This window comes from Pagrus major, chromosome 19 (genome assembly GCF_040436345.1).
Source record: "Pagrus major chromosome 19, Pma_NU_1.0".
Lineage (NCBI taxonomy): Eukaryota > Metazoa > Chordata > Actinopteri > Spariformes > Sparidae > Pagrus > Pagrus major.
In genome coordinates this window covers 11,942,735-11,960,926 of record NC_133233.1, presented here as the reverse complement: position 1 = coordinate 11,960,926, position 18,192 = coordinate 11,942,735, and the positions used below count along the sequence as shown (strand labels likewise).

Here is an 18,192-nt window from a genome sequence, read left to right as displayed (position 1 = left end):
ACTTTTTACAGCTGTGTGCTGCAAAAGTGAACAAATCTGCCTCTTTTTTCAAATCTTACTTCTGATGTGCATTTATTTGTTTGGTTGTATTTTGACAAAACCACAACAGGATTGGTCGCCTGATCCAACAGAAGGAGCCTCACCAGCTCTGTCTGTTGCCTCGATCAGTGTTTTTTCTTTGGCTCTGTAAACTGTACATTTGTTTAAATGTCAATATTGTATTATAGTCTCATGGTGATGCAGCATTCAAAGCATTGCAGAGCAGCAGTGAGAAAAGCTCAAAACGAGTTACCAGAACTCTGTGGTCTCGTCTTTGGGGTTGAGTAAGTTCAGGCATTAGGTGTGAGGTAGCAGTACTTTATATATATAACTTAGATGAAAGAGGCCTGTGTCTGTGTGTGGCTAATAACCCAAAGTGAGAATACTAAAGGGGAGTGGTGGGGTGTAAAGTGATAAAGTTATAACAGAGCTCTGAGTAAAACCTGAGAACTACAAGTAAACAGGGAAGTTGGTTTGCTGCTTCTGTCTTCAAGTCCTCCACACAGCTCTCTGCAGCAAAATGTCTTCATCATGTGCTCCACAACTGTGTTCATTGTCCATGTATTGACTATGTATTCTTATTGAGAAGCATCTCTGCATAAAGGCCCAGTTTAAAACAAGACAAGGTCACACTCAGGAATATTAATGAGTTCATTTAATCATCTGTCTGGAGGGAAGCACAATGTTTTCAGCCATCTTGCCTTCATCAGTGTGTACAAATGTGTGTGTACTACCTTTTTAAGGGTGCCAGGTCAGTTAAATCACTGACTCCACCCAGAGTGAAACACATTAACCCTAAAAGTCAGTCATTGCTGAGTCATAAAACTCAGTAGAAATAGTTTCTGTCAGGGTATTTCCCAAAGATACATGTGGTCATTTTCTTCTGCGTTCATGATCATTTTGACATCTAGAAAGTGTTTGGAATCAACGCTCTTATCTGTTGAGGAAGAGGGTACATGAATTTAAATATGAGAAGAACCTTGAAAGCTCCTCTTCATTGCCTGACCACATCATAAACATATCATCAATGAATCTGGAAAAATGCTCGATATATTGACTGTTCTTGTTGTTATTGTGAATGAAATCTTCCTCAAACTTGCCCATGAACAAGCAAACATATGCAGGAGGAGAAGGGGAGCCCAGCGCTGAACCATACTGCTGTTAAAAATAATCGTCTGGCCTTTAACTTGTGATCAACATGATCTTAATCTGGGGGAGTTTCTCACATATTTGTCTAATAAAACAGTCTGTCTGTACTGATGGTCTCACATCATTCTCCTTTGTTATAACAAAATGGTTGCACAAGCTTAAAAACAGCCTTTATGTCTACATTTTATATCTACTGGTCACCCAAATCATGACTACATGTGTACACGTCACTATTGTTGTTAATGTAACATGAACCACAAAAGGAGATAACACGTACAGGCTGAGTGAGTCCTATGATCAAAATTATATTTCAGAATAAGTCATTTACATTCTGATAAGCTGATGACTTCCTCACTTAGATGGGGTGAACAGGAAGAATGAAGACTTCTCTTATTTCGGCACCATTTTTGTCGCCTGTCTGAGCAGGGACCTGTTGCTGGGTCTGTTGCAGGCTCGTTTGGTGAGGTCAAATGTTTCTGCTTTTTATGTTTGAACTATTGAACTCAGAGAGGTTTTTATTTTGGTTGTTTTTTATGAAAAGACATGATATATTGTGTTTGTTGAGTTTTGGTTTAGCATAAATGAACCTCAAAGAAATGAGAAGCTGCTTCGGCGACATTTTATTTGAGCTGTGATATCATGAACTCACTCACTCAGAATTCATATTCAAACTGGTTTTCGCGCAACTCTGCACACATCATTAATAATGCAGTGACATCTGGTTGTTCATGGCAAGTTCCTGGTTTGAATGTGTGAAGTTGAAGTTGCTCCAAAAGAACATGAATGATGCTTTAATTGATTGTTAATGCAGATCAATCAGTGCTGTTTTTAATTGTTATGTTTCTCTGTGCTGCAGAAATGACTTTAATAAAATATTAACTTCTGGCTCTGAGTTTTTGATTAGCAGTGAGCTTTTTGTGCTTTAAGTCATGAGTGGTTCATACACCACCAGCTGGTCATGGCGACACTTTGAACTGCTCCTGTTCACAACTCCTCTGATCTAAATTCATCACTAGTCACCACCACCACAAACATGAAGAGTGATGCAGATTTTTGTGTTTGTGTTGGAGCTTTTAGATTTATAGTTTGTGTCATCTGATATCTTCAAAAAAGGCTGCATATCTCAACATAACAACCAACATAAAGGTCATATCATTACTAAAGGAGGGAGGATGAAGACATTCTTACTCACAGTGTTTCAACAGGAAGGGTGAAGACTTCTCTTATTTCTGTGGTGTTTTAGTCGTGTGAAACAAGAAGTCTGTTTGCTTGTCTATCACAAAGTCTGAGCGGGGACGTCTGTTACTGGGTCTGTTGCTGTTCTGCTGACATTCACAAATTCTTCTCTGTTTTAGCTGCAGCATTGTTTGGTAAGGTCAAATGTTACTGCTTTTTATATTTAAACTTTATAATATCAAAAACGTGCTCACTTTTAATTCATATTCAAACTATTTTCAGAGCAACTCTGCAGATATTATTCATCACTACACACACAACACTTGGTGGCAAGTTCCTGGTGTGAATGTTTGACTTTGAGGTTGAAACAACATGAATGATTTGTTTAAAAAGATGTTTTGATTAAAATATTGAAAAGTACCTTTTTCTTTCAAATCCAGGTGATGAGTGTCACGTCAGTCCTGTGTGTGAATATGGTGACAGCCAACATGTTACTGAGCCTCTTCTTTCTCTCAGGTGAGCTGTTTGTTCTCTCACTTTTATTTGGACACATTACTTGAATCATTGGAGTGTTTGTGTCACTGGGTTTGGTCACCACCGGGGGTCAGGCTTGTGTGGGATTAAGTGGAGATTGTTATCTGCTTCTGGTAAAACGATAAAATGACCATTAACAGACTGTACAATGAAAACTGCTATAATGTAAAATATAATTGCTGAAGTATATTTTGTCTTTCTCTTAATGAAATTTTTTAAAAACATTTTGTTAATCATGATTCTGGTTTACAGGTGTTTTGGCTGATTGTCCTAAGGATCCAGCCCTCTTCATTACTGCACCAAAGAAGATGGAAGCACTGAGTGGATCTTGTTTGCAAATCCCATGTTACTTTAGACCTGATCCAGAAGACAAGTTTGACAGCAGCAGAGAAATCTTTGGAGTGTGGATTAAGAGTGACCCAAGATTTGAACAGGATCGTAGCAATGTGATTTTCAACAGTAGTCGGCCAGCTTACATGTATCCAATGAGTATTACTGGGAACCTGAGAGAGAGAAACTGCACCACTTTATTTTCCAGTTTGCTCACAAAGTATACAAACAATTATTTCTTCAGAATTGAGAACGAAGCGTTCACAGCAACAGCTCATTGTGATACTCTTCATATAACAGTTAAAGGTGAGTTTTGTTTTCACTAGTCAGTTCATAATGTTATCACAGCTCAAGGCTTAAACAGCAAGCACCATGAACCTTAACTTGACTGTGAAACTAGACATTTTTTTCATTGCTATTAAAAGCACTCATACATGAACAGGCTTAGAAAAAGGGAAGTCTCATGTGGTGACTGTCAATCATTCACATGTATCATTATTAAAGGCTAAATTCTACAAAAATGTAGAAATATCCAAATTAATTTTAATGTCTCATGATGAAGCTGACTGAATTTAATATAAAAGGCTCACATTTGAATCTATGGTACAAACTGTACTATACTGAATTCTTCAATTTAAAATATGTGTTTGATTTGAACCCACAGATTCTCCTCGTCGCCCCACAATTGAGATCTCAGGTGATCTGAAGGAGAAGGAGTCTGTCACTATAACCTGCTCAGCTTTCACTCCCTGTCCACACTCCCCTCCTAAACTCACCTGGAATCTCCAACAAGACTCTCACAACAGAATAGAGGAAAACGCAGATGGGACCTTTACAACTAAAATCCAGGAGACCATCACTCTGTCAGACCAACATGATGGATACAACATCAGCTGTTCTGCCACATATCCTGTGAATGAAGGAAAAGATGTCAAGACAGCAGAGGAGACAAAGACTCTCAGTGTTTCATGTAAGACAACCAGAGTTTGTTATTGGATCCTGTCAGCACATGATAAAAATAAAGGATCTTATTCAGGCTCTCATGTTACTCTCATATCTCACATCTCTGTCACATTTTCCTCAGATGCTCCTAAAGACACCTCAGTGTCCATCAGTGCATCAGCAGGTAGCTGGGTGAACCTGACCTGCTCCAGCAGAGCCAAGCCTCCTGTCAGCAGCTTCACCTGGTTCAGGAACAGTAAAGATGGACCAATGGTTGTATCTAAAGGACACTTTTACAGCTTTAATGTGACAAATGGAGGAGATTATTACTGTGTGGCCACAAATGATCTCGGGAGTCAAACGTCGTCACGGATTCCTTTAAATAGTTCAGGTGAATGTATAACTGGACTGAATCTGCTCATTTTAATTCATGCTTTTTTCTTCTTTCCTGCTTCTGCATTGCTTCTTTGTTTGTTTGTTAATTTGTTTAATTACATTACATTTTATTTTGGTTAATGAAGTGCTGGAGGTCATGTTTTATGATGTACAAGTTTACATTTGAGGTTAACAGAAGGAATTAAAGTTCAGGATGTTTTAGAGCCGTAACATTTTCCATTAAGGAGAAGGTGACCGTGCTGTCTTGTTACAGAGTTTGGGCTTTCTGTCTACGTTACAGTGAAGATCCTGGGAGTCATAATGCTCTGCAGTACAATCGTCATCTTTGAGTGGTGAGACCAACTTTTCTATGATGTGATCATTTCCAGCTACAGACTTATTGTTCTCTTTAAAATGTTTCACTTGTATTCATGTTTATTTATTCCATCTCCTTTTCTTTCAGGTGGTTCAGATCAAGATGCTGCAACAAACCAGTGAAGGTAAGCTACTAGATGAGGACAGGTACATTATTCTGTCAACAGTAAACTGTCTTCATTTCATTAAGGAGAGCTAATCTCACTTTATATTAGACTTTGATTTACCAAGACAAGCTCAAGGTGCTGCTGGCATTTCTCTTTCAGCTGCATTAAACTCACTGCAGAGCACCAACACTTCTCTCTCTCTGTCTCTCTCAAATTCAAATTCAAATTCAAATTCAAATTCAAATTCAAAGGGGCTTCATTGGCATGAAAGTTTAACAACAATTTTGCCAAAGCATCTGTCCAAACACTCGAACAGAACACAACAAATAACAACACAAACACAACACCAAGATTGATTTACATTTATTATATATACAGTATATACAGTGTGTGTGTGTGTGTGTGTGTGTGTGTGTGTGTGTGTGTGTGTGTGTGTGTCGGTCATTCACTGTCCCTCAGGTTGTGGCATGTTGACACATATTGGGCAGCAAGGTATGCCCTATCTCCTTCTCCCAGGAGTATTTTTAATTCTGAGATGTCGTTCAGCTCTTTAAAATCTGAGATTACAGAGCTGAACTTGTTAAAATAAATGTTCCTCATTTCGTTGAATGTTTTACATTGTAGGAGAAAGTGCATCTCTGTCTCAACCTCACCTGTCGAGCAGTGACCACATGTTCTGTTTTCTTTTGGTTGCCATGATTTTTTGTGTCTTCCTGTTTGGATTGTCAGTTTGTGGTCACTGAGCCTGTACTTGGTGAGGATCTGTGTCTGCTTTCTATCTCTGACAGTAGAGAGATATTCTGCTAATTCATAATCTCTTTTTAGGGCTAGATAACATTACAATCTACTTTGGCTTTTAGTTTCTTCTTTCCAATGTTCCAGATAGGTTTCTTTACATTGTGTTATAATTTGCTTTACTCTGATTGGTGTTTGGAGAGCAGTGTTGTTGTGAGGCTGGTCAGACTGTGTCTGAGAGGGGGCAGTTAGCCTCTGTACCAGCTGACATAGGGGACTCTTTTCTGGGCTCAGCTCTTGAATTTGGAGGGCTTTGGAGTGGAGGGTGTCTCGGGGTCTGGATTTCAGGTGGTTAAAAAAGTTGAGCGTTCTCTTCTGAATGTTAATTATCAGTGGGTATCTGCCTAATTCTGCTCTACATGCATTTATTGGTGTGTTTCTGTGTACGTGTAAAATGTGTCTGCAGAATTCTGCATAAAGACTCTGTTGGCTGTTTGTCCCAACGGGTATAGCTCTGATGACTGAGTGGACCCCATACTTCACTACCGTACAGCGCATTGGGCTGGATGACACTATCAAATATTTTAAGCCAGATTTTGACTGGAATTTGGAAATTATAAAAATTTCTCTTAATTGCATGTAGGGCTCTTCGAGCTTTTTCTTTTAGTGCATTCACTGCCATGTTGAAACGCCCTGATGCTGTAATGGTTAAACCAAGGTAGGTATAACTCATGCTATGTTCAATGATATGATTATTTATGGTAAACTGGTGTTTGTTCTCCTGACATCTGTTTCATCTCTCTCTCTCTCTCTGCCCCTCTCTCTCTCTCTCTCTGTCTCTGTCTCTCTGTCTCTCTCTGTCTCTCTGTCTCCCTCTCTGTCTCTCTCTCAGGACACAGATGAAGCAGACTATGTCAACAGAGTGATTGAGATTCAAGCATCATGAAGGAGAAGAGGAAGACGTCATGTTCACCATAAATGGAATATTTCTCTGTTTCATCATTAGTTTGTGTGAGATTGAGCTGATTTATGGCATGTTTATGTTAATTCTTTCTCTTCTGCTGAATGGTGTTTTCTTATGTGCAACAACATGATTATTTGAAACCTTTTAGATAATTAAGAGGCAGAAAGTGTGAAGGAGTTCTGTTTATTTTAACAGCTTGTTTTAATGTAGCAATGAATCATAGTAATACTATTATAATACAATCTATCTACAAAGTTACTATAGCTGCCACAGAGGTAACAGAGGTCATGTCCCCTGTTGTGAAGTTTACCTTCTATGACTAACATTTACACTTTTTAAGGATCCTCAAAGGTCTTTAAAGTTGACTTTTCCTTAATTTTTCCATGAGGTTTTCACACCGCTCACAAAGAATTACACAAACAGCCTTTTTTACCCCAATAAGTTTATATTACAGCTGTAGTTGATAGTTACATGTTTGCTTTAGTTACCTTGTGTGTAATTATGTAAATATAATCTCATCATGATTTGATCTGTATGAGGGCGCTTGTCACTAATTCCTAAAGTATCAAAGACTGATATAATAAAAATAAATTAGAAAGTATCATGTGTTAGTGAGGGTTTGAAGATTTGATTTGAAATAATTGGATGATTGTTAATGCAGATCAATCAGTGCTGTTTTTAATTTTTATGTTTCTCTGTGCTGCAGGAATGACTTTAATAAAATATGAACTTCTGGCTCTGAGTCTCTGTCTGAGCTCTGATTAGCAGTGAGCTTTTTGTACTTTAAGTCATGAGTGGTTCATACACCACCAGCTGGTCATGGCGACACTTTGAACTGCTCCTGTTCACAACTCCTCTGATCTAAATTCATCACTAGTCACCACCACCACAAACATGAAGAGTGATGCAGATTTTTGTGTTTGTGTTGGTAATTTTAGGATTCATAGTTTGTGTCAAAATCATCTGATATCTTCAAAAAAGGCTGCATATCTCAATATAACAACCAACATAAAGGTCATATCATTACTAAAGACAAATAAATAGTATGATTTGTTAGTTCCCTGTTTCTGAAAATTGAAATCTCATCATCATTATTATTATTATTATCATTATTATTATTATTATTATTATTATTATTATTATTACAGTAGAAGCATTTTTTTTCTTTCTTCAATCAATTTTTCTTGCTTTATATATACACATATATGCAGATGAAGGAGACCTGTTTCTGTGTGTGGCTGATAAACCAAAGTAACAATGCTAAAGAGAAGTGGTGGGATGTAACCCGACAAAGTCATGATGAGAGTTCTGAGAAAAACCTGAGAGCTAAAAGTAAACAGGGAAATTGGTTTGCTGCTTCTGTCAACAAGTCCTCCACACAGCTCTCTGCAGCAAAATGTCTTCATCATGTGCTCCACAACTGTGTTCATCGTCCAAGTATTGACTATTTATTCTTTGACTGGAACACTTTTCTTCAGTTTCTCTTTGCTAACAGATCATCCAAATCTTTACCCCCTGTGACTCAGTTTCCCTTAAAATACCTGATCACTCCAGTATTTAACCTAACAGTCCCAACTGGTGAGATTTCAGCTGTATGAGAAGCAGCTCTGTGTGAAGGTCCAATTTAAAACCTCTCATCTTTTGTGATAATCAACAGTATTGAAGTTGTTATGGTGCTGTGGTTCTTGTCTCCTTTTATTAGTGTTTTATGTGTTGACAGTTTGTTCAAGGAACACCAACCTCACCTGCTCGATGTGTTCGTGTCCTGAAGAAGATCAATATGTCACCCAAGTAGATGAAAACAAAATGGTTAAGCATGTCGCGGAGAATGTCGTAAATAAGAGCTTGAAAAACCACTGGGGCATTAGTAAGGCCGAAAGGCATCACCTGATACTCAAAATGTCCAAGGGGGTTGTTAAACGCCGTCTTCCACTCGTTGCCCTCCTGAATGCAGACCAGGTGGTAGGCGTTCCGAAGGTCGAGTTTTGTGAAAATCTTCGCATGACAACGTGGCTTGAAGGAGGGATCTATCAGGGGAAGTGGATATTTATTCTTCACTGTAATGTCATTGAGGCCTCGGCAATCAATACAGGGGCGAAGGGTCCCATCCTTCTTACCCACAAAGAAGAAGCCAGCCCCGAGGGGAGAAAAGGAGGACCTGATTAAGCCAGTGGCCAGGGAGTTGTTGATATATTCCTCCATCGACACTATCGATGATTTCCAGAGCTGGTTAACGTGATGGGTATTGTGCGATGAGTTACCGTGGCCAAACGGTGTCCATCAAGGGCATTTACTGTCTTTGGGGTGTTGAGGGTTTCAATGGGGATGCGTGTTTGTTCTACCATGGCGGAGTCAATGAAGCTGTCGTCAGCACTGGAATCCACAAAAACATGAGTGGGAATAGACTCACATGACCACTGGAGGGATGCAGGTAGATTGATACGAACAAGAGGGCTGGAACTGGAGGAAGTCGGGCTCACCAATGTGCCCTCTTTCACTGGCGAGCCGGTCCTTTTGGCTCCAGATAATCATAATCACTTTACTTTCAATAATATTAAAAGGTCACAGTGTAATCCAGCAGCATCAAAGCTAATTGTTAACCATAATCAGTATTTAGATTCAGATCTAGAAATCATCGTCATCAACAGTGAATCTAGAGAAATGCTTGATATATTGACTGTGACAGATATTCTCATTAAGGATGAATTGCATTAGTTCACTGATGAACCCAATTTAAAACCTCTCATCTCTCCTGAAGAACCAAACTACTCGTAATAGAACACACTCTATATTCTACTGTTCACTTGAATCAAACCTACATGTGATCAAGAAGTTAAAATGTTAATATAATATGTGCTACGAAAGAAATGCAAGATGCTGCAGTGAGTCTCGTCTCATCTGCATTCTGATGAGCTGAAGACTTTCTCACTCACAGTGTGTGAACAGGAAGGGTGAAGCCTTCTCTTATTTCTGCAGTATTTCAGTTGCGTTAAACAAGAAGTTTGTTTGCTTGTCTATCACAAAGTCTGAGCGGGGACGTCTGTTACTGGGTCTGTTGCTGTTCTGCTGACATTCACAAATTCTTCTCTGTTTTAGCTGCAGGATCGTTTGGTAAGGTCAAATGTTACTGCTTTTTATATTTAAACTTTATAATATCAAAAACGTGCTCACTTTTAATTCATATTCAAACTGTTTTCAGAGCAACTCTGCAGATATTATTCATCACTACACACACAACACTTGGTGGCAAGTTCCTGATCTGAATGTTTGACTTTGAGGTTGAAACAACATGAATGATTTGTTTAAAAAGATGTTTTGATTAAAATATTGAAAAGTACCTTTTTCTTTCAAATCCAGGTGATGAGTGTCATGTCAGTCCTGTGTGTGAATATGGTGACAGCCAACATGTTGCTGAGCCTCTTCTTTCTCTCAGGTGAGCTGTTTGTTCTCTCACTTTTATTTGGAGACATTACTTGAATCATTGGAGTGTTTGTGTCACTGGGTTTGGTCACCACCGGGGGTCAGGCTTGTATGGCATTAAGTGGAGATTGTTATCTGCTTCTGGTAAAACGATAAAATGACCATTAACAGACTGTACAATGAAAACAGCCATAATGTAAAATATAATTGCTGAAGTATATTTTGTCTTTCTCTGAATGAATATTGTTTGAAACATTTTGTTCATCATGATTCTGGTTTACAGGTGTTTCTGCTGCTTGTCCTGAAGATTCAGCCCTCTTCATTACTGCACCAAAGAAGATGGAAGCACTGAGTGGATCTTGTTTGCAAATCCCATGTAACTTTAGACCTGATCCAGAAGGAGAGTTCAACCGCAAAAGCAAAATCTTTGGAGTGTGGTTTAAAAGTCATTACAAAGGTGAAAACAATGTGATTTTCCACAGTAAGAACAAAGATAACATCTATCCAATGAAGATAACTGGAAACCTGAGAGAGAAAAACTGCACCACTTTATTTTCCAGTTTAATCACAAGTTACACAAACACATACTACTTCAGGATTGAGAACGACCCATTCAAGGCAACAGCGGTTTGTGATCCTCTTCAAATAACAGTTGAAGGTAAGAGAGTTTTGTTTCTGTGTTATTATAAATAATGTTATTGTTTAGAATAAACAAGAGTCAATAATACATTTTAATTCTGTTGTGTCATTACTGTTTGACATTAAATAGTCACATTATGGAGGAAATTGTGTGATTGTAAGATTCTGTTTCAGCTTTGGCATTTAAAAACACAAATTAATGAATTTAACATGATTTCTTTGATTATTTAAATCTTTATTTGATTTGAACCCACAGATTCTCCTCGTCGCCCCAGAATTGAGATCTCAGATAATCTGAAGGAGAAGGAGTCTGTCACTATAACCTGCTCAGCTTTCACTCCCTGTCCACACTCCCCTCCTAAACTCACCTGGAATCTCCAACAAGACTCTCACAACCAAATAGAGGAAAACACAGATGGGACCTTTACAACTCAAATCCAGGAGACCATCACTCTGTCAGACCAACATGATGGATACAACATCAGCTGTTCTGCCACATATCCTGTGAATGAAGGACAAGATGTCAAGACAGCAGAGGAGACAAAGACTCTCAGTGTTTCATGTAAGACAACCAGAGTTTGTTATTGGATCCTGTCAGCACATGATAAAAATAAAGGATCTTATTCAGGCTCTCATGTTACTCTCATATCTCACATCTCTGTCACATTTTCCTCAGATGCTCCTAAAAACACCTCAGTGTCCATCAGTGCATCAGCAGGTAGCTGGGTGAACCTGACCTGCTCCAGCAGAGCCAAGCCTCCCGTCAGCAGCTTCACCTGGTTCAGGAACAGTAAAGATGGACCAATGAATGTATCTGAAGGACACTTTTACAGCTTTGATGTGACAGATGGTGGAGATTATTACTGTGTGGCCACAAATGATCTCGGTAACCAGACGTCGTCACAGATCCATTTGAATGTTGCAGGTAAATGAACAACTGGACTGAATCTGCTCATTTAATCTAACCTGCTTTCCTTTGTTTTAGTACCCTGTAAAGTACCACAACAGACTTGTTACATGTCTATCTACATTCAACCTCGGTTTTCTTTCAGTCACTGAGTTTTACTGAACTTTTCTTTTTTGATGAACAGAGAACTCTGTAGTATGGGGTCCAGCTCTTGGAGGGATTATTGTCATCATACTCATCTGCCTTGCAGTCTGTGTTTGGTGAGTATCAAACCTACGTTCATGGTGAGGGTATGGATGAAGATGTGATGTGTCTGTTTTGTTCATTTCTACACAAACAGATTCCTCACGTTTACATTTTTGCACTGTTTAAAGTGACCTGCTCTGAAACTCTAAGAAAAGGGAACAAACAAAGAAGTTGTTCTGTGACTTAATTTCAACAAAACTTTTTTCTTTTAATTCCACTGATACACATCCAAAACTGTCTGCTTCAGTCCTTAGTCCTTGTTATTCTGACAGCTCTCTATTGCTTCCAGGTGTTTTAAGTTGAAACATCAAAGTCCACAACAGACTCAGGTGAGTAAATACTTAACTTCTTTGTACAGTAGTGAACGGTTTCTTGTGAGTATTTGCATCTGTTCAAAGTGATTGTGTCTTTTGTGTGAACGTAGACAATCTTTGACAGGTTACTGAGTGGGTTCAATATTAAGAAACACAACAAATGGGACAACACAATCTGTTAGCAACACAGTGGTTGGATAATGTTAAGCAATCACCCTCCAAAACTGTAAAACAGACACAGTAGACAATTTATTTTTGTTGCAAAATTGGTTTAATCTGTTAACAGCACAGTAGCTAAAAGCAAAGCTGTGGTGATGAATAGTTGGTTCAAACCATGTTTTGCTCGTCTTTTGTCTTTTTATTGTAGACTAGTTCTTGAATCAACCGAATAATAATTTCAAGTCTTTCCTCCTAACTGTGAAATATAACTAATGAAAATGAATGAATGAAATAAGTTATATCAGTTTATTTACTTGCTCTACACACTGACACAGTGAGTCTATCTGCTGCAGTTGAATAGTAGTGGCCCAAGAGTCAAACCCCAGGGGACTCCTTCACCCAGATTAATGATCACTGCAAAACAGCTTCGATAAACTAGTGAGGATTGCTCCAGATAATCATAATCACTTTACTTTCAATAATATTAAAGGTCACAGTAATCCAGCAGCATCAGAGCGAATTGTTAACCATAATCAGTATTTAGATTTATGTCATTTAACACCATTACCAGTGCTGTGCTGTGGTCAAAAACCAGATTCAAATTTGTCCAAAAGGCCATTTAGTAAACTTTAGTATGAAAGGATCCAGCTCACAATATTTCTTGTTTGATTCAATTTTCAGAGTCAAATCTACGACGAGCTGGCTCTTCAAGTACCATCCAGCATACCAGAAGAAAACATCCACTATGGAGAGATCGACTTCGCCAAGCGCAGACCTGAACCGTCCTCTGACTCAGCACAGGACAGTGGACAGCAGCAGGACACAGTGTATGCACAGGTCAATGTGTCCAAGCCAGCAAACAGCTCAAGACAGACTGCTGACGGGCCAGAGGATCTCTACGCTCAAGTGAAGAAAAAATGAGTATTGTTTTGAGATCATATTTGGCTTGGATTCATAATATAGATTCATTTTTTACAGTCAGTTAATGCAGAAAAGACACTGGAGCCTAGACAAGAAAATGTCATCTTCACTGACTAAAGTAAGATAAAGGGAAGCTCAAAACCTCCACACCCTGCGGCTCAGATAGTGTAGCATATCGTTGAGTAGTTCATCAATTAAATCCTGATATAAACTGTACGTTCACCGTTCTAAATTAATGCGTGATAGCCTGAATCTAAAGTAAGTGGCACTGGCATCAGCTGGCTACAGACACCTCAACGTTAGAAGTTATTTAATTTAATTTACACAATAAATGTATTTCAAGATCAAAAGTAAAAGTTAATTGCATATATTTACATGTAAGTACTGAATATACTGTATAATATGGGTTACTTCATCTGAAATTCAGCATTTTAATGATTATCATATCCAGTTTTTTTTATTCTGATAAAATAAATAAATTTAAACTGCGCTACGTGCTCTGCTGCGGCATGCACTCTGTAAAGTTACCAGTAACTAAAGGTATAAAATCAATGTAGTGGAGTAGAAAGTACAAGTGGAGAGGAACTATAAGGTAGCAGGAAGTGGAAATACTCAAGTAAAGTAGTACCTCAAAATAGTAGTCAAGTAAAGTACTTAGGTTAATGTACTTGGTTTCATTCCATCACTGTTAAAAACTAGTCAAGAGCATCTATAAGACACTTGAACTTACAATTAATTACAAGTCACATCTATAATGTTTTATGACTGTTGATATCAAGCAACAAACTAAAGGAAACTGCAGTTACAAAACGTACTACAGATGTGGTTTTCATAGAACGTGAGGATTGATCAGCATTTCAATGTAAATTCCTCCTAATGTGAAATACGTCTTTCTGCCTGGAGGGCAGATGTTCTCTAATGTTTCTTTATGGAGGAGAACATAGAAACAAATCCAGCTCTGTGTACAGTTGGGTTGCTTTTAGGCACCTTCTCATATAAACATTATTCTTCTTCCCCTCACTGGTGATTCTTTGTGTGCAAAAATATATATTCAAAAGTGACAAAAAAGAGAGTCTAAGATATTTAAGATGAAGCGCTTTTATCACTTATCCTATCATTTGTGTTTGTATATAGACGACTGAAGAATTCAAAGCATTTTGTTGTTGATGAATTAAAGTGTGTAAAAGAGAAGTGGTGGATGGTAAACTGAAGATGTCATGTGCAAAATAAACCACTTAGACACTTAATGTTTCTGTTAATCTTCTTTATGATTTGACACAAACGCAGAACACTTTTTACAGCTGTGTGCTGCAAAAGTGAACAAATCTGCCTCTTTTTTCAAATCTTACTTCTGATGTGCATTTATTTGTTTGGTTGTATTTTGACAAAACCACAACAGGATTGGTCGCCTGATCCAACAGAAGGAGCCTCACCAGCTCTGTCTGTTGCCTCGATCAGTGTTTTTTCTTTGGCTCTGTAAACTGTACATTTGTTTAAATGTCACTATTGTATTATAGTCTCATGGTGATGAAGCATTCAAAGCATTGCAGAGCAGCAGTGAGAAAAGCTCAAAACGAGTTACCAGAACTCTGTGGTCTCGTCTTTGGGGTTGAGTAAGTTGAGGCATTAGGTGTGAGGTAGCAGTACTTTATATATATAACTTAGATGAAAGAGGCCTGTGTCTGTGTGTGGCTAATAACCCAAAGTGAGAATGCTAAAGGGGAGTGGTGGGATGTAAAGTGATAAAGTTATAACAGAGCTCTGAGTAAAACCTGAGAAGTAAACAGGGAAGTTGGTTTGCTGCTTCTGTCTTCAAGTCCTCCACACAGCTCTCTGAAGCAAAATGTCTTCATCATGTGCTCCACAACTGTGTTCATTGTCCATGTATTGACTATGTATTCTTATTGAGAAGCATCTCTGCATAAAGGCCCAGTTTAAAACAAGACAAGGTCACACTCAGGAATATTAATGAGCTCATTTAATCATCTGTCTGGAGGGACGCAAAATGTTTTCAGCCATCTTGCCTTCATCAGTGTGTACAAATGTGTGTGTACTACCTTTTTAAGGGTGCCAGGTCAGTTAAATCACTGACTCCACCCAGAGTGAAACACATTAACCCTAAAAGTCAGTCATTGCTGAGTCATAAAACTCAGTAGAAATAGTTTCTGTCAGGGTATTTCCCAAAGATACATGTGGTCATTTTCTTCTGCGTTCATGATCATTTTGACATCTAGAAAGTGTTTGGAATCAACACTCTTATCTGTTGAGAAAGATGGGACATGAATTTAAATATGAGAAGAACCTTGAAAGCTCCTCTTCATTGCCTGACCACATCATAAACATATCATCAATGAATCTGGAAAAATGCTCGATATATTGACTGTTCTTGTTGTTATTGTGAATGAAATCTTCCTCAAACTTGCCCATGAACAAGCAAACATATGCAGGAGGAGAAGGGGAGCCCAGCGCTGAACCATACTGCTGTTAAAAATAATCATCTGGCCTTTGACTTGTGATCAACATGATCTTAATCTGGGGGAGTTTCTCACATATTTGTCTAATAAAACAGTCTGTCTGTACTGATGGTCTCACATCATTCTCCTTTGTTATAACAAAATGGTTGCACAAAATTAAAAACAGCCTTTATGTCTACATTTTATATCTACTGGTCACCCAAATCATGACTACATGTGTACACATCACTATTGTTGTTAATGTAACATGAACCACAAAAGAAGATAACACATACAGGCTGAGTGAGTCCTATGATCAAAATTATATTTCAGAATAAGTCATTTACATTCTGATAAGCTGATGACTTCCTCACTCAGATGGTGTGAAGAAGAATGAAGACTTCTCTTATTTCTGCACCATTTTTGTCGCCTGTCTGAGCAGGGACCTGTTGCTGGGTCTGTTGCAGGCTCGTTTGGTGAGGTCAAATGTTTCTGCTTTTTATGTTTGTATGTTTGAACTCAGAGAGGTCTTTATGTTGGTGCTTTTTTATGAAAAGACATGATATACTGTGTTTGTTGCATGAATGAACCTCAAAGAAATGAGAAGCTGCTTCTGCAACATTTTATTTGAGCTGTAATATCATGAACTCACTCACTCTGAACTCATATTCAAACTGGTTTTTGCGCAACTCTGCACACATTATATATAATGCAGTGACATCTGGTTGTTCATGGCAAGTTCCTGGTTTGAATGTGTGAAGTTGAAGTTGCTCCAAAAGAACATGAATGATGCTTTAATTGAAATATTGAACAGTAACTTTCTTTTCAAACCCAGGTGATGAGTGTCATGTCAGTCCTGTGTGTGAATATGGTGACAGCCAACATGTTGCTGAGTGTCTTTGTTTCAGGTGAGCTGTTTGTTCACTCACTTTTATTTGGAGACATTAAAATCACTTAGAGTTCAGACTTGAGTGAAATGTTTTACACTGACATTGTTCACAGGACAGACGAAAAAGACCAGCACACAACATTCTGCTGCTTTGTTTATCATTAACTTTCTCTTCCACAGTGTAAATTATGAGTCTGGTTTACATGTGTTTTGGCTGATTGTCGTAACCTCTTCATTGCTGCACCAAAGAAGATGGAAGCACTGCATGGATCTTGTCTACAGATCCCAAGTAACTTTAGTGCTGAAGCAGAACATTTCTTGTTTGATTTATTTTTCAGATTCAAAGAGATGACGAGCTGGCTCTTCAAGTACCATCCAGCATAGCAGAAGAAAACATCCACTATGGAGAGATCGACTTCTCCAAGCGCAGACCTGAACCGTCCTCTGACTCAGCACAGGACAGTGGACAGCAGCACAACTACAATTTCATTTTTATTTTTAGAATTTGTATCCCAGACTTTTCAAAAATGGACACGAGACAGTTTCTGCATTTGAAGATATTTATTCATTGCACTGTAATAAAAACCTTGGCATACAACTTCTAAAAATACCTAATAATCTCAGTCGCATTTATTGGTCCAACATTTCACATATTGTGTGTAAACATCACCTGAAATCATACAGTTTAATCACAAACATTTCAACAAAGTGGCAAGATGAATTATGCATAGTAATCCTCAGGCCCACTGAAAACTGCTACCATATTTTGCGTAGTTAAAGGATTTCTGATATAGACTCAACCTAAAATAAAGGCCATTTGATGAGAGACAGAGCTGGTGCTAAAATTCACCTAAAACCTTTTAATGAATACAAATTTAAAACTTTATCTACTCTTTGGGCTTTAGCTTGTAAACATTAGCAGCCTGGACACTGTACTGTTGAATGTGTCACAGGCACTACCGAGCCATGTTGATTGTGCTTTAGTTCCGTGCCAGGTCCTGTGAGTGAACGGAGGTAGTGACATGAGCTTCTCTAAATGACAAGCCTGAAATCTAACCTTCATGTTGAGAGTCAAATCTCCTCCTCCCTACCGCCAACCCAGCATCAGTCACTCAGTGCTGCAGCATTAGTGTGAAGTAGTGACCAAAAGGTAAGTATTGCATTGTAGATTACTAGCTTCTCCTCCAATTCCATATCTGACATTTTATTCACAGATTTCTCTTCATAAAAGAGAAAGACGAGAGTCACTGACTGTGTTTTCATACACAGAGGAAGTTACTGACCAAAATGTGGTTGCCAAGAACTAGTAATCTCTCATACTAGCTACTGCCTTTTGTAGGCATTTCAGTACATGTTCTACATTGTGAAACCAAAGAGGAGTGGGGTGTTTCTATGCCACTGTGACCTGTCAGCCAGGTATCTCATCCTGGTTGTCCAATCTCAGTTTTTATGTTTTCATGGATAAAACCTAATCTGAACTAAATTCCCTGTGTATGTTAACCCAGCCAGTGACTCTGA

The 18,192-nt window shown here is 38.4% G+C and overlaps 2 protein-coding genes across 2 annotated transcripts in view; one reads left to right on the top strand and one right to left on the bottom strand.

The window, feature by feature from the left end:
* The first annotated feature begins 2,807 nt into the window (after positions 1–2,807).
* LOC141014707 (sialoadhesin-like) lies at positions 2,808–13,415 on the top strand. Its single transcript, XM_073488599.1, has 9 exons — positions 2,808–2,880; positions 3,151–3,534; positions 3,893–4,198; positions 4,313–4,561; positions 11,042–11,347; positions 11,462–11,710; positions 11,877–11,952; positions 12,228–12,267; positions 13,093–13,415. The coding sequence occupies exons 1-9, from the start codon at positions 2,808–2,810 to the stop codon at positions 13,330–13,332; spliced, it is 1,923 nt and encodes a 640-aa protein (XP_073344700.1). The 3' UTR covers positions 13,333–13,415.
* A 3,801-nt stretch (positions 13,416–17,216) lies between these two features.
* pck2 (phosphoenolpyruvate carboxykinase 2 (mitochondrial)) overlaps positions 17,217–18,192 on the bottom strand; it is an 11,914-nt gene continuing 10,938 nt past the window's right edge. The window contains exon 11 of the mRNA XM_073488207.1: positions 17,217–18,192. This exon is cut by the window's right edge and continues 530 nt beyond it. The gene's annotated coding sequence lies outside the window, so the exon portion shown is untranslated.